At 40.1% G+C, this 17,608-nt stretch overlaps 1 protein-coding gene across 2 annotated transcripts in view; it reads right to left on the bottom strand.

Moving 5' to 3' along the window:
* LOC127952939 (noelin-2-like) overlaps positions 1-17,608 on the bottom strand; it is a 54,705-nt gene that overhangs the window by 19,821 nt on the left and 17,276 nt on the right. The window contains exon 1 of one of the 2 annotated variants that reach the window (XM_052551874.1): positions 6,720-7,149. The exons of the other annotated variant lie outside the window; for it this stretch is intronic. Coding sequence (XP_052407834.1) covers positions 6,720-6,863 — 144 coding nt within the window. The 5' untranslated portion in view covers positions 6,864-7,149. Of the gene's footprint in view, positions 1-6,719; positions 7,150-17,608 lie in introns of those variants that run through there. 2 annotated transcript variants of the gene reach the window in all.

Genomic DNA, 17,608 nt, shown 5'->3' on the forward strand with positions numbered 1-17,608 from the left:
GAGGCCCTATTTGTCACATTGTGCAGCATTTTTAATTTAAAGAAAGATTTCTTTTCACTGGAAAGCTGTTTTGTTGTACCTGGTCAGAACACTATGTGAGAGCCTAAATTTGTTTTGAGCTCCGAGCCTTTACAAGGATAAGAGCAGCATTAAGAGCAAAGACTGATGGGAAATCAGAAATCAATCTGGCACATTTCACTCTATAGGGATGACATCATGGCTAAATGGTGTCCTGGGCATCACAGAGGAATAATCGGCAAGTTGAGAGCCTAAATTGATGTCCCACAGGTCCAAGCTCACTTAACCAAAACCTCCTTTTGTACTCCCAACACAAAAATGTTCAGTGAAAGGTATGGAAATAAAGCACACCGATAGCTTCACCGAGAGATGGAGAACAACAGACCAAAGGAGGCTAGAACCTGGTGTGAGGGCAACAGATAACAAGATGCCACAGCAAGTGTTTGTGTGAGCGGGAGGGAAAGAAACACCCCCACCGTGTGAAAGCAGAGAGTTGCTGAGGGGGAAGATGCTGCGATATAATTTCAGAGTGGCAGTTTCTTACTCAGCCGAACCGCTGCCAAAGCCTGACACCAGCTCCTTTATGTGCCCAGCCCTCACTGTGAGCCCCACTTATTGCTCAACCTTTACCAGCCTCAATCCTGCAGTTTGATATTCAGCCCCGGCTCAGTTGGGAACCATCACACACACACCCCACACACTCCCTACTGAGGAGAAGCTACCCAGGTATCAATGTCCAATTGCGAAAATGGAATGATCAATAGGCCCTCCCCGTCGCCACTTCTGTTCATGATCTCCAGCTGGCCTTCACTTTGAGGCCACTATTAACACATTAAGGAAAAGATTAACCAATTACAGTGCCACGCTTGGCCCCAGAGACGTCTATGGGTTTGAACTTAGGGCGGTTTTCATTAGACCAATCTCTGAGCTCAGCATTGTAGCCTGGGCATAAATGAGATCGTAAATCTGTAGGCTCCATTTCATTGAAAGTGACAGGAAGTCTATTACAACTTTCATAAGAAGCGTGTGGGAGATGGCCACGAGTTGTTTTCTACAGAAAGACCTTTATTGGTGCCTTGTGAACCCGGGTTTCCAAAGTAACAAGGAGAGAGAAAATTGCCTTATTTTTCTCTTTAGATGTCCTTTAGTGTGTTTTTGTTTTTCTGAGCCTTTTTTACCATTCTCTCTCTCTGTCTCAGTTTTTCATCAACATAAGGCTTTGGAGTGGAGCTTTGTGATTACATATTACCCTGCATCCCAACACTGGCATCTGTCTCCACTCTAAACATGGATGTGAGCATCTACCACGGCTCCAAGCACTGCTTCTATCGTAACATACTTCAATAACACTCATGAACAACTTGAAATATCCAGAATCCTTGTAAAACACGGATGCTGATGCAAATTAACATAAATGTCCTGCATATACAGAGTTCCCAGTCTTCCCTCTCTAAGCTCAAAGACAGTGATTCCCAATTCCAGTTTTCATGTACCATTGCTCTGCACATTTTGCATGTACTGTAACTCTTATCACTTCAGACATTTCTTCTATTAGACCGTAAGTGACCTGCGAAGTGGACATCATGGGATTTTCTGCCATGATTCCAGTTCGAAGGAAGCATATATGTTCCATTCAAAGGGCATTAAAGTGTACAAGACGTGAATTTAAAATTTAAATTGTTTTTATCTACAGAGATATATTACGTCACACTTCTCTAGTAAGTTTTGTCTGTGTGTAGAGATGCTGCAGACCGTGGTGTAGTGCAAATCCATGAATGAATGTTCCGAAGTGAAGAAAACCTCAACGGATTACCTGTGCTCAGGGAGTAGGAGCAATGAACACTGTGTGGGGCCCCTGTCAATTGGAACACAGTTCATGGAGCTCTCTTCTAACCTGCTGGTTATCCGAATCAAGTGTGTTAAATAAGAGAGATATGCAAAATATGCAGAGCGGTGGTATGTGAAAAACTGGAATTGCAGATACTGTTCTAAGACACAAAAATAGAGCAGCAGAAAACTGGGGAACGAGATATTACTCTGTTTGCCCTCTGAGCACATTTAGATGCTCAATTTCCTACAGATTGCCCTGCTTTTGCCTCTGAAAATAATGGTTTCAGCTAGCAATTCGGAGCATGCTATTGATAATGTGACTGAAATTCTGGAAGAGCTTCAACTCCTGATAAGCTCCTGCTTCTTCAAAGGTGCTAGTCAAGGGACTGGCATGGGTCTTGCATCAATATGATTTACAGTTTCTTAACTATAGTAATATTCATATTTATGTGAAGGTTGCTCAAGACTTCTTCATCTTGTCGTCAAAGACACCAACCCCCGGTTTCACAGACAAGGCTTCAGCCTAGTACCAGACTAAAATGTAAGTTTGAGATGTTTCAGCTGAAAGCAACTCACACTGATTGAACTTAAAATATGCCAGTGCCCTTGTTTTGTCTCAAGATGCACCATAGTAATGATTTTTCTAAGGCATGGTTATAAAATTATTGAACTATGGCTTAATCCTTGTTTAGTCCAAGCCCTGTCTGTGAAACCAGGCCCAAGACTAGTTTCCTGTTAAGCAGCACCAGAACCATGAGGTTGATATTACATTGATAAAGCTATTAGACATTAGCATTTACGTTCAACCGAATGGCGGTTGCTGGACCCCCATATTAGCTTATTGGATCACGCAAGTTTTTAAGCCAAACACCTCACATGATAATCAAAATTATGTCAAGACAGCTCTGATTGGTTGATTCACCACAATAACAAACAGTCCCAAAATATTCACTAGCTGATATGCTATATTCTTTTAAGAGTGCTCCAAGACAAAACTGTGCACTGACCAAACAGACTTTATTAAAACCAATAGATGTGCTTGTAAATATAAAGAAATAAAATACAGCTAATTTTGATTGACCGCAAATGGAGAAACATGCTTTTCACAGTTAGATGGTGTTAAAGCATCTACCAACATAGGCTAACAAGGCTAAACAGCAACACTTTGACCTTTTGTATCAGCCCAAATAGTAAATAAACCTGAAGACTAAGGTGAGTCTGATGTGGTGTCCCTTGAAGGCTGTAAATCTCAATGTTGTCATCTGTTGGTGTGTGTGGGGGTGACATCAGCCGCAGTGATTCAACCTCACTTTCTCATTTAGAGATCCCTGGTGGGCAGCAACAGCTGAGCAGAGCTGTGTTTTGGTGATTTCCTAACAGACAGATCTGAGCTGCTCCAATGAAAAAAAAAAAAAAAAAGAAATTCCTCCCCATGTTTTCAATTCCCACAGAGTTTAGCAGATTGCTGTTTCTGGTTCTTATTTACAGTATGCATATTGGTTTCTATGACAGTCATTTAATATTTTGGGCCAATGAAAATGAAACAGCAGATGATATCATGGCTTTGTTAAGTGTTTGTTCATTACACATTTGTTGCAGATTGTCCTACGGATTCTCACTCGCCTCTCATTTATTTCTCATAATCGAACCCTGAACCAGTGGTATTCGCCACACACATTCGCCTACACAAACATATAATAAAATCTTTACCCAGCAATCATTGCAGTATTTAGACATTCCTGTATACTTGCTGTCTTATATGTTTATGTTTTATACTTACATGAGTTTTTTTCCGCCCTTATAAGTGAAGTGTAACTTAAATTATAAGTAATTTGTTGATTAGCTTTCTCAAAACATTTTACTCGTCACGTTTCAACATTTTTGAGTGATGATCTTTACACGTGAACAGTTCACAAGACTTAACAGCTGAGCTGAGAAGGGCAGAAAAGAGCAAGTGAAGCGCGGTGTGATTGATGCTCAGAGCTGATGGAATACGGCACACTTAATGTGTAGCAGTGACATGGCGGTAGCCTGGACAGTCATGTGGGTCCAAGATCATCATGGCAGCATGGAAGACAAGTTGAATTGAAGAGAAGAAAGATATCCCTGCAGCCTGTTACAAGTCAGCCACTCTGCTTCACGGACCACACCTCAATTCTCCAGCTCATTTCACATGATCATCAACTCATCTCAAGAACAGACGGATGCATCTCTCTTTCTGACTGAGAGCAAGCTGCTTTTGAGATTAGATTTTGAGCCTTTACAAAGCCTGATCATTTTGGATAGGTTCACACTTATCACAGAGAATAAATTAGTCCCCGGCATGAGAGTAACATCTGTGTAATGCCTCAAATCTATAAAAAAAGGCCTTCGCTTCAGGGAAGATTGGGGAAGATTTTTTTTTTTTTTTTTTTTTTTACGTATGCTAATTTCCCCTTTCTTGAGGTGAAGTGAGGCAATGTTTTAAAGTGACTGCTTGAATTGAGATACAGTACGGAGGAGGTTCACAAATGCTAATGTGTTTTGGGTAATGATAACTACCGATAGTGGAGCTTCATTGGGTGCCACTTTAGCTTAATAAATAAATGTCCTGAACAATTTTGGCTCATTTTCCAGTAGTTTCCACTTTGCAGATATTTGATATAGGCATTATCAAATTTCTGGAGCATGCACCAACTGAGCTTTAGATTCGTCTGACATTCAGCACTGAACTGAGAACGCCTTTTAAATGCCAATTCAGTTCTTAAATTGCTATTAAATTTAAATCGAAGTGGCAAATAGGATGCAGAATTGCAGTTCAAATTTGATTGTAAGCAAGTGTACATTCAAATGAATTGAAATTCCTTAAGTTCACATGACTGTTGCTCTGTTTTGCTTGGCTTTACAGAGCAAAGTCTGAATGTTTTTTGTTTGTTTTTTAATTTTAAACCATTGAAATTTTGTATTGAAAGTAGAATGATAGATAGAACAGGGTGAAAGACCATTTCACAGAATTGCAGTTAAGTAAAAACCTCATTCTGTTATTCTGATTCAGTTTAAATATACATTCATTAAAAGGGGGCCAATTCTGAATTTCCTGCTTGGCTTCATCTCATTTACCTACATACCAGGGTTAACTCCTGGTGAATACATTTGGATGTACAGTACTCAGAGTGGACCGTCTTATGGCGTGATCAGTGGGTGCACACGAGCACATGACTAGATGAATAATCTCGCTTGATATGAAGCAGTGTTGGTGTTGACTGTAGAATTCCACACGTTAAACAGCTCTACAGAAAAGGAGCCTCCAACCCTACAGCTTTTAGCTTGTGGTGAGTAGTAACAGTCTTAGAAAGCGAGTGTGAACGTGTTATACAAAGCTGTTATAGACCGTTTCTGCAGACTCCTCTTCCAAGACAGATGGAAATCAGAGTAGGCATCCTGACCGACCCAAACGACCCCTGCAGCGTCTCCTCTCTCATCCAGATGGAGTTTCGTCCCTGGCCATAAGCTACGCCGGGTAAAGCTTTTATTGTGGGGCAGATGCTCCGACATTACCCAGCAGATACCCCATGCGGTCTCTCAACATTAATGATCCAGAAAACGTTAAAGGGATCAGAGATCTCACTCTCCATCCATCCTCTTCCACCTACTCACACCTGGTCCCATTTTTCAATACCCAACATTTGGAAAACAAAAGCATACACACTCACACATACAAGATAATTACGTGCTTTCTGGCAGAATTGTAAAGGTTTAAATTTCAGCCAGTGCTTACTTAACCTTTCAAGATATAAGAAAGTGCTTAGCTCTAGAGCAGGGGTGTCAAACTCAATTCCTGGAAGACCGTGGCCCTGCAGAGTTTTGTTCTAGCCCTGCTCCAACACACATACCATGTAGTTTTCAAATAAGCCTGAAGTACTTGATTAGTTGGATCAGGTGTGTTTAATTAGGGTTGATACTAAACTCTGCAGGGATTTGGAGCTCCAGGAATTGAGTTTGACACCATTAATCTAGAGCAGTGGTCTCAAACTCAATTACTGGAGGGCCACAGCTCTGCAGAGTTTAGCTCCAACCAGCTCCAAATCACACCTACTTGGAAGTTTCTAGTAACCCTAAAGACCTTGATTAGCTGGATCAGGTGTGTTTGATTAGGGTTGGAGCAAAACTGCGCAGAGCTGTGGCCCTCCAGTAATTGAGTTTAAGACCAATGCTCTAGAGTCTTATTTTTTTCTTCTCTTTAAATGTGACAGCTTTGACAGTGCCAAAGGCCAGGCCTCTCTCCCACAAGGCACTTAATTCTGTTATGGACAGAGACAAAGCGCACATATCACATAAAAAAAAAAAAATATATATATATATATATATATATATTGCTTCAAGACATTGCCTCATGGAGACATACCTCCCTGTCTCTATTTGACCTGAACATCAGTCATGAGGTATTTAACTCCTCTCCCCCTGCCAAGTGAGGACATCCTCACAGGATTCATGAATCTCACTGGGTATAACTTCCTCGTCTATCATCTCCCACTGAGAATCCCTCACCCACACCAGCCATCAGTTCCACTGTAACCAACCCCCCCAAGCCAGACATGCATTCAATTTACCTGCCTTTCACCCTGAAAATCCCCCTAAAAGCATGTCTAGCAAATCTCTGAGGATTGTAACCACAGAGGAGTGGTTACAACCCCAAAGTCAGACACGTATTCAATTTACCTGCCTCTTGCCCTGGAAAGTCCCCCTAAAAGCCTGTCTAGCAAATCTCTGAGGATTGTAACCACAGAGGAGTGTAACTACTCTTTAACACAAAAGGTCCTTATTCGGATGAGCAAACAGACACACTGACAGATAAACAGACAGGAGAAGTAGAAAAGTGAAGGGTTACGCACACTGACGATTCTTTCCGAGGTTCCTGCGCGGGAGATGGTGGTTCCATTAAGCCCCACCAGCGAGGGCAGCGTCTGGGACATCCAGTTGGTGACCATGGCCATGGTGCTGAGCACCGCGCCAATTTTCAGGAGCGGAACGCTCATGTCGTCCCCCGGCTGGCCGCCTGGCCCTAGTGCCCCCCCACACTCCCTGGCGCCGGGGTCCAGATGCAGCGTGCAGGAATGGACACGAACCTGATACACCCTCCTCCTCCCTCTACCTCCAGCCAAGGGACAGGCGCTGCACGTGTACACAAGATTCTCAAAACCAGCTCACATGTACCAGCTTCAGGGATCCGACAGCATCACAGCGATGCACAAAACACGTTATTCTTCAGCGGGAGAGCGACTGCCAGTGCCTGACTCGCACTCCTCTGCTCCCTCTCCCTCCCTTCGTCTCTCTCTCTCTCTCCTCTCGCTCTTTCACGATGCAGTGCTGCGCATTGACTACATCTATCTCTCTCTTTCTCTCCCTTCCTCTTCCCTCCCCTCCCCTGCCTCTCTCCAGCCTTGTTCCACATCCATCCCTCTGTCTTCTTCCTCTCCTCTTGCTCTTTTGCGCCTCTTGATCCCTCTCTTTTGTGAGCACAAAAAAATCAGAGGCAGGGGAGATGCACACCCCCAGATCTTTGTGCAACAATCAGCTGTTTGAAGCCTTCACTGGCCCTCACAACTGCACAGAGGCGGCTCGCAGCTCGGGCTAAATTAGGATCTCTCTCCATGAGTGGTTTGTTTGTATGTGCGTGAAGAAGAGGAGCTGTACTCTTGGGAGTGTTTAATGAGGAAGAGGATGAGGCGTTCCAGTCGACGGCTTTCCCCTGACAGCTCATCAATCACATGTGCTTCTGACACTCCCTTAGAGTAATGGGGAATCTGAATGCGGATGGGCACGGAGCTGGCGCTTGGCACTAACCAGAGCTGACTTCAGTCCATTAGCAGCCCAACCATGCAGGCCACTCTCCCATCATCCCCAGCCTGAAGCCACATAAGTCACATAATTAAACAGATGAGCCACGTGGAGGCTGTTTAACCTTGAGCGATGGACTGTTGGAGAACTGTCACTCAAGCCTTAAGTATTACAATGTCGCAACTCTTTACTTTTCCTCACTCTTTAAAAACAACCTGTTCTATTATAATAATGCCTAAATGTTGGTAAATAGCTTGTTTTATCTTTACTAGTTATTTTACCTCAGGTGTTTTCTCTCAGAAATGTTGAGAGTGACTGAGATTTGCAGCAGAATTACAACAATCAATGAAAAGTGACAGCTGTCGGAGACTCGGTGTGGTCTCAACTCACCTGATGCAGCTGTACGCTTGAGTTAAACCAAACTCAACACTGCCATCATGTGTTTGTACAAAGCTACTGTAAAATTTTGAAGGTACTATTTTGAAGCCATTGAAAGTACTATGTGTCATTTTTTTTTCTAGTGTAGTGTTTGGCATGGCACTGCCTGGCAGGCAGGAGTACTTGGCAAACCTGACATTTTATACAGCATAACATAGATACACATGTATCTTACTCCATCTGTATACTGTACATTAATATCTAGTCGCAGTCTGCTGGCTGCCAGGTTTCCAGAGCGATCTGTTTTGTTTGTTTTTGTGTCACATAAATAGGCATCCAAAGGTTACACTGTTCTTAGTAATATAAACCACACTAAAATGGACTGTCAATGGGAAACCAGCGTTTAGAGATTATAAAATCATCAATAATTATTTTTTCCCTAGCAACAAGCTACTTGTAAACATATAACCCAAAATTAAATCATTGCCTCAGATTGTTGAGTGTGTGTGTGTGTGTGTGTGTGTGTATGACTATCTATCTTCTGTAGAACTGAAAATATGTTTGGCGGAATGACCATATAATTAAAATAAATGGGGGTATTAAAGTTTTAAAAATGACCAGAGGCACGGTACAAGTAGACCCTGCAATAACCTTCTGTGAGGAAAAGTCTGAAATGTAATTTTTTATATGCTACAATCAACAATCAGATCAAAAACAGTCAAATCTCATGTGCACTTACATACACATCAGGTTTAAAGACATTTGAACATGCATAGAATTTTCATCTTTACCACAGAGTAGCATATACAGCATGTGTATAACTATAACTGGTTGAGCCTAGTGCTAGCAATGCCAAGGTCATGGGTTTTAAACTCACAGAAAACACATACTGATAAAATGTAGAGCCTAAATGCACTTTTTGCTTTGGATAAAAGCGTCCGCCACATGCATACATGTAAAAATCAGTAAAATTGATCTGCAACTGTCACAACACAAATCTAACACCACAGCTTTCACAAGCTTTACTTGCAAAGAGAGAGCAAGCAACCCTGTTTCATTTTAATGACCCCAAAAACAATGTTTCACTGTGTAGGTTGTTTTTTTTAAGGTATCATTTTCACCCTGCTGAGTACAATAACCTCACAAACTGAAGGTTTACACCAAAGCTACTTCAGCCTTCTTTATCAAGTCAAGTCAAGTTGAGATTTATTGTCATTCCGCTACATGTGTGTGGACATACAGTGGAACAAAATGTTGTGCCTCACAGGACCACAATGCTACATTAATACAGACATACAAAAATGAAGTTAAATAGTATAAACCTTTACACAATTAACCTACTGACAGATTTTGACTATAAAATATTTTTACTATAACTATACATCAATGTTTACCTTTACAGTGGAGTTACTGTACATAAACTAAAAAAATACAAACTGTACGAATGCTTCACATAATACTGTACATGTGGAAAGAGATACATAGAAACAGGTGTGTCATTCTTCATGTCAAACCGTGAATAAAATTGGTTGAGTGCATCCGGGAGGGATGTGTCATCAGCACAGGTCTGAATGGCTTGCCACAGCCTCCATGTGTCTCTGCTGTCTGTGAAGTGATTGTTGATTTTTTTTTTTTTTTTTTTTTTTATATAAGACAGAGATGCTGACAGTTCATCTGAGGTTATTTAGTTATGGAAATACACTGAGTATCCAAATACTGTCAGATGTACTTAGCACTTGCTGTATTCTCCAGTGCAACAGTATATTACTCTGGGCCTGCGTTTTATAGCCTCATAAAATGTGTCAGAGTGAGAATTGATTTTGTAATCAGAGGACAAACAACCTTCTCATTTTTCTAATCATTAAAGTAAACACGAAACTGCCCTTCTCAGTACGGAATACATTTCATGAGGTCTTTTGTGGTAATTGGGTTTTGCATGATCAAGTAGCTTGTTCTGTCACTAGAGGATGCTGTTGTTCAATAGATGGACGCAGGCCCCATCTCTCCTGTGAATGAACAAGGAGGCAACATGCTTTTTGTTCTGACCAGTAAGGATCATTACTTCATCTAAATGAGATCAGAGTGAGTCTCAACATGGTTACATTTACACAGCAGCAGAATATGCTCATCAGTTTTATTTAGAGTGTTAAACATATTTCTAAATGCAATGTCTGCTTTCTTTAAGTGTGTTGCCATCACAACCAAAATGTGAGAGAGAGTTTGGTATGAATTAAATGAATGGATGCAGTACATTTTCATTTTTGGTTGAATTATTCCTTTAATAATCCCCTTAAACAGAATCATGAGAATATATTATAATACAATTTTAGCTACAGGAAGTTTTTCATAAAAACACAGCTTTTCAATGAGGCAAAATCTGTTTTTAAGTAACCAGTTTTTTTGTTTAGGGAATATACTAGCAGGGCCATGCTAACCAGCCAAACTTTATCCCCTTCGTTTATGCAGACATTATTCAATCCATTCCTGTTTAAACTCTATGTGAACCGTACGGCCGTGCATTTAGTGCTGCAGTCATAAGCTGCTGTTGAGTTTCTTCCCTTCTTGCCCCGCAGGTCTCTCACTCTGCTATTTCTGTCCACAGCGCTCACATCCTCATTAATGATCTTACTCATATTCTCACACACTAACGCGGCCTCACATACACACACATCTCAAGAATGCATTCGCATTCGCAGACATGCACAGCACACATATACACACACATACATGTTCAAAATGCATGCAGGCTGCCGTGTTTATCAAGCTAAACATTCATTTAAAATCTGATCGTGGTGCTTGCCTTCAGGGCTTCTGGTTTAAAGGGCATTTTTAATCAGTTCACACAATTTCAATTAACTTCAGCTGCAGAGCGCAGTGCTTCTGGCTACCTGCAGATGGCTGTAAAGATCTAGAGTTTCCCAAATGGCCTCAGAACCTCTCCAAGGACACCGATTTACAATTCAAGAACCTGTACCATAATAAATGTGTCTGCTCGGCATGTCCAAGACCTCGGTCACTGCCTTGTAGATGCTTTCCTACACCTGCACATGCACAAAGAATTCAGCCAACAACACATCAAATATTCACCACTCTCAATGTGCAAACACAACAAACTACACAGGGCATTGTTTTCCACATCAGCAAGCGCTGAACCTTCTTGTAAAGCGATAGTTCTACAAAAAATAATTATTCACCCACATGTCAGTAAAACCAGTGTTCATGAGGATGAGGAAATACTAACAGAATTTTTATTTTAGTGTGAACTTCCCCTAATCATAGTAGATTCCTCTTCACACCATCACAATTGTAATGCATCTGTATGCAGCTCAGGTCTGAACCGCATCTGTTGCATACAGATCAGTACGGATAGTAAATGCTTTGTGCGTGTGGGATTTTACAACAGAGATTCTCAAGAGCGTGATCTCTACAGCGGCTGCTCGAGAGACCACTGCGCACGTAACATGCAACGTCCATCTCACTTTACCTCTGCCAGCATGTAACTACTGCCCAAATCCCGTTAAATAATGCAGCCCGGCACCGCCAGCCCTGGATCTTGCAGCGTCACAGCACCCTGAACACATCAACTCCCATTATGTGTTCTGAGAAATATTGCAGCTGTGATGTATGTTATGCATTTATCCATGTGCTTCAAACAGACAGTGCTGAATGAGGGATGACTGAGGCCATCGGCTGGTTAAACTTGTCTTCCTATTTTATGCCAACGTTACCTTTGCCATGATAAATATGTCTAAAATGGCACCGTTATTGAGCTGGTGCTCAGCAGGGAACAGAATGGTCTGTGAGATGAAGCACTTTGGTTGCAGAAGAGGTTTTGAGAGCTGATGCTGTAGGGATGCCAGTGTGTAATTTCCTTGTATGAGTGATGGGTGTGAGTAAATGCTTAAAGCTAAAGTGTGTATTTTTTAAAGTTAAAATATTTTTTCCCCTATCCTAGCTTAATGTACAGCGTTATCTACGGTGTAAGTATTTCTGTTTCTTTTTTTTTTTTTTATACGTTGACATATATTATCAGTGTATAAAATATATATGTATATATATATATATATATATATATATATATATATATTTATTTTTTTTTTTATATACTGATAATAGTTTTAAATATTACAAGTGAATTTAGGAATTACATTCACAACATTATAATGTTCATAATGAAAATAGATATTCAATAAAGATTCAATTTACTGAACTATTAAATATCATATATTTGCCGATACACCCAACCAATATGCTAAATGAAAAATAACAATAATCTACCAATATTGCAATATTGGTACTGATGTTAGTCCATCCATAGCTACTTCTGTTTTTAATGTTATATCTAATATAATTAGTAATAATGTATTAGAGCTAAATTGATTATATTATAATTAATATAATATAATATATATATATAATATATTATAATCTAAATTAATCTAAAATTATAATTCATTATGTCTAAAATTAATTCTGTTTCATTTGTCTACTGGAAACTCTCAATCAAGTTGAATGCATTGCATTGTGGGAAACAACACTCCCGCAGTGTGCTCTGTGGGAGACTTCTAATGCAGTAGGTCATCTAAATATACTATGCATACAGAAAATTAGGATATTTTGCACATTATACATACTGTATATATGGCTAAATAACAGGATGCTGTTCCAAATACAGCCAATCATTATTTCATCAATTTCCCTTGTTGCCACGAGTGGCAGAGAAATGAATTCACCTTTTAAGGAGTAAAAAAATGGCACTGTTATTTATTTAAGATGTTTTTCCAACCTTGCATGCACCAGCTTACACATGCACACAGCGTTTGAACAGGGCAGAACATGACTGCAAATAGAGCCAAGCAGTCTCCTCTCCTCACATCCTTTGCCAATATTGCTCAACGCTGCTGTTGTGAGGGGACACAGAGCCATGGCAATAGCATCCTGGCCTGTTCTATTTATGACAAGTCCCTCTGTATGCCACGATGAGTCAATAGGCACAAAGAGAAAGAGATCTTTAAACCAGAGCTGTGGCGTACTAGCCGAAAGCCTTGCTGTCTTTCTAGGTGAGAATAAGACTGCTTTGCTTCCCCACTGAGTTAATGATGCTGTGCACATTCATCTCACAACCGATTACAATGATCACCGTTCGCATTTTCCGTGCCTCAGTGACCCAATTACACCCAGAGCCACGGAGATTAATTCTGTGAATAACATTCGCCGTGAACACTGACTCAACACGCTGACCCTTCCTGCTGATCTGAACCTAATCAAACATTCGTTCTGTGGTGGGAAATTACAAAAAATAAAAAAAATAAAACGTTCTTGTAATTTGACTAATTACTGACAGAAAACTAGGTGTCTGAAGCCTGAGTGAGAAGAAGCCGAGGCCACAAGAAGGCCTGTTAATTGAGGTTACCCCACACGGTTATGCATGTCCTCTAAATGCCTGTCTGTCCGCTTCTGGCTTTGGCCTTGACACTGTCTTTGAAAATAATTGGCTTTTCAGTTTGAAGCTGAATGAAAGCAACTCCCCATTTGAGCTGGACTTATTCTCTTTAAATGGTGCCATTTTTTGTTTAAATGGAAGTAAACTTTTAACCTGTAAGTGGTTGAAAGTTAGAATCACGTTGCATGTTGAGATTTTCCAAGCTAGTCACGGCTCACTGACACATGGTGGGATTGTATTGTGCAGGTTGGTACTTTCTGTACTCCAACTCAAAACCAGGTTTAAAAAATAATCTCTTTGGGGTTCACTTCTGCCTAAATAATCTAGATCTGACACCTATTAAGTGGATCCCAATATATACTAAAGCTAAAATAAACAATAATTGTGTTAATAATCTGAAATATCCCTGTAGTTTTTGTATCTTATGTCATAGCTCATATGTTTACATTAATGCAGTCTGTTTGCTGACTTGCTCTTCTGAGTTATGTACTATATTGTATGTACTATTCATCTTTATTCAAACTGTGTGACTATAAACCATTAGACCAAGGAGAAAGCACTGGAAAGCTATTACCCGGCCATATGTAACACGTGACAGCTGTACTGACAAGATTATGCAAAATTATTATGACCCAGTGGGGATTTTTTTTTTTTCAATTAGTCAGTCGAACTAAGCACATGTGCAGCATTAGCCGAGTGTTTGTTGCTAATAGGACTTAAAAGGTTATTTTCAGTAGCTGTGCTTGCATGGAACCTAATAATCAGTTTATTAAGTTTATTAGTTAAATAAAAAAAGTCATTTGTGAAAGTCAGCTTCTAGCATGATAACTCGCTTAAGATGAGAGCATTTAGTGCTACAGAGGAAAATGTACTGTATCTATTAAGTTTTCCACGTGAGTTATCCGGGACCCGGTAAATTTGTGAAATGTATTTATTATTTCCCCCAATAATGTTGTTCACAAGGGACCCAGAAATAGACAAAAACATATCAGAATTATATATTTAAAGCCAATTAAAATGGCTGCCATGACCAAGCAGAGCAAAAGATGGCATGTAACACTCAAGAGACTGAAGAGAATCTCTTTCTGACAAGTGAACTCAATTCTCTACACCTGTTATGTTGGCCTGACCCACCTTCTGACACGGAAACATTCAGTCTCTTACGCTCAATCACACAACTTGATTTGCCCAAGCAGAATGTGTTCCTGAATCAACTTCCTTTTTTTGCCATGGACCAGCATTATTAGCGACCAATCATAGTCCTAACCCTATCTCTAACCCTAACATACACCTGAAATAGAAGTGTTTATTGGCTGATAAGGATGAACACTCTAGCACCTACATGCGATCCTAAGCTTAACCATAAAATCTGATTGGTTTTTATTGGAATGTTGATCCAAAAACAGTAAACATGTTGACATTTCCTAATGGGTAAATCACATTTAACTGGCACCACCCATTACATTTGCATTTATGTTTTACCAGATGCTTTCCTTACCGAAGCGGCACACAGTTAAAAGAACCAGTAGCATTATTGGCAATTAGCATGACAGTTAACTAAAATTACACAGAGCTTGTAAACTCTGTGTAAACCTTCAGATGTGTTTTCCACAAAGAAGCTGAAATCCACAAAGCCTCAGGATCAGATGGTGTACACAGCAGAAAACTGCTGAACTTGCTGTGCCGGTCTTCACTGGACCAAAGGGTCCCACTGCTTTAGAAAACCTCCTTTATCACTCTGATCACAATCCCAGCAGCTATCTACATCGCCTACCTTTCTAATCAGTTTCTAGAAGAGGTAAAGTCTTATATTCTGGCATCTGTTCGTTTCATATCCAAAGAACGTCCTCACAACTGGCCAACAGAGGCAGCATTTTTTTTTTCTCTTCGAATCTTCTTCCTATCTACTTCTGCCAAGAGCTGCACCCAAACAATACCATAGCCAAGAAATATACCAGAATCCCTGATGTGCCAAATGTATGTAAACTTCGTGTACATGTATGTATACTGTACATGTATAGATGCATATACAGTGTATATTACAAATATCATTGGCTTCTTGAGTGTCTGCAAAATGCCTTATTGTAAACAAAAATGTAAATGTAAACTGTAATATCAATTAATCCTCAGTGATCAGTAAAGCTGGCATCAAAGTATCCTCATAATACCTGTTTTGAAGCTTTAGCTGTAGCAGGGTCACAGGGAACAAGTAAACAAAGTGTTCAAGTCTTTCTAGCCTACAGTATAGCACAGTCGAAAAAAACACAAAACAAACAAAGATATATTCCGTTTAGGTAAAACATGTCTGCATAAGTGCATATGATTCTGAAAAATGGTTCAGTGGCCTCTAGCATCCTATAGATGGAAAATAAATGTTTACTCCAGGACATCGAACATGATGAAATCAAGTGCCATAAAGATTGTGTGTCAATCCCTGTCTCGCAGGAGTAATGTTATCCTCAGACTGTGGGACAGTACATGTATTCACTCTCAAGCGCTCTGAGTGTGAAAGACTAGTGACATTTCAGGAACCAGCCATAAACTTCTACAGTTTTTTTGTGGTAAAAATAATAAAAGTGCTCGTAATAAACTAATTACTAATTAGATTACCGGTGTTTTAGAGCTACATGTTGGCAATATGCTGGCACAGAAAGACCCTACTGGAACCTAGTAGACAAAAGCACACATTTTTTGAGTGCTCATTAAGGCAACGCAAAAGAAATAGATAAATCGCACTAATTAAACCATCGTTGTTTATATGATGCTACTGTGAGGGTGCAAATGGTCATTAAGAGGCTGAAAGGTGTTTGGAAGTGAGGGTCAGTGCAGATTCAGAGATGCCTCGGGTGCGAAATACAAGTGAACTTTCTTCCAGAGATTGCTTCTCCGCAGGATATGAATGTGAATGTAGACTGTATAATTTAATGAGGAGGCTGCTGTAATTACTCGAACAGCTACGGATGTATAAATCACAACACATCCCCAGACCAGCGCCTTAATGGGAAATGTTCTTGAGGAGGAAAAAAGGATTCCAAATTGAATGCAGTGTAGAGTAAACTTCTATCATTTCAAAATGAATGATGTCTCCGGAGCCTGTGGTTTCTACACATATTTGTGTGTTTAGTTTGGCATTTAGAAACGTGTTTATTGCTACACCCGGCTTCGTTTCTGATAAATAATTCCAGTTACATTTAGACCTGCATGTTCTGCCGGACAGAAAATGACAGTGACTAATGAGAACACGAGTGAAATATATTAGCATGCCAGTTTTTCAGTTGTGGGCGTAAAAAAAATGTGATAAAGTGATCATTTAGATAAGATGAAGTGTAAAAAGCAGTCAAGGATGGTAGTAAGTCAAGTGTGTGTCTCCATTCACTCCACTTCTAATCCTTCAGCTACTGTTGGACTCTTGTGGTCTATGTCACACCGGCGGTGTTCAGGTACTGCATGTACAGTACAGCTCATTGATCCATTAAATGATTGCACAAACTCAAAGAAGAAGAGGAAAATACAGGGGAAAATAAGCAGGTGAACAAGAAGGCTCTTTAATGTGATGAAGAGGATAGTTCGCATAGTCATCAAAAAGTGACATAAACTAGTGATATCCGGCATGGGAGCTCACGCTATTCTAAGCTGGTCTTTTCTGCAGGGTTGTTAGCAGCAATTTCAGATTCCTCAAATGCTAGGCAAATACTCCTGTAGCTTTTCATTCTATTCAGTGTATTAGCAGTGCACTTAGGTGAAGAGCCATGGTCCATTACAATGAGATTCTGGCTTTGCTTCCGTAGCATGCTATCACATTGCTAATCCATTCAGAATAATGCAGGGAATGTGAACTGAGTCCACCCTAAAGATAAATTTTCCTTTATTAATATGTAACACTTCATGCTATTTTTCCTCATTAAAAGATGTCTGTTTGCAGACCTTCTCACAGTGTTCCATGTGAACTGGAAGCGCTGGCGTGGCACATTTATTAAATATGTTAGTCTAATGACTAACCCCAGTCAAACCTGCACTGTGAGAGGATTAGGAAGTGCATGTACAGTATCTGTTAAATTTAATGCAGAACATTTTATAGATTTACTAAATATGTTATTCAACATTTCTGCATGAATAACTTTT

The sequence above is a fragment of the Carassius gibelio genome, chromosome A3, assembly GCF_023724105.1.
Source record: "Carassius gibelio isolate Cgi1373 ecotype wild population from Czech Republic chromosome A3, carGib1.2-hapl.c, whole genome shotgun sequence".
Lineage (NCBI taxonomy): Eukaryota > Metazoa > Chordata > Actinopteri > Cypriniformes > Cyprinidae > Carassius > Carassius gibelio.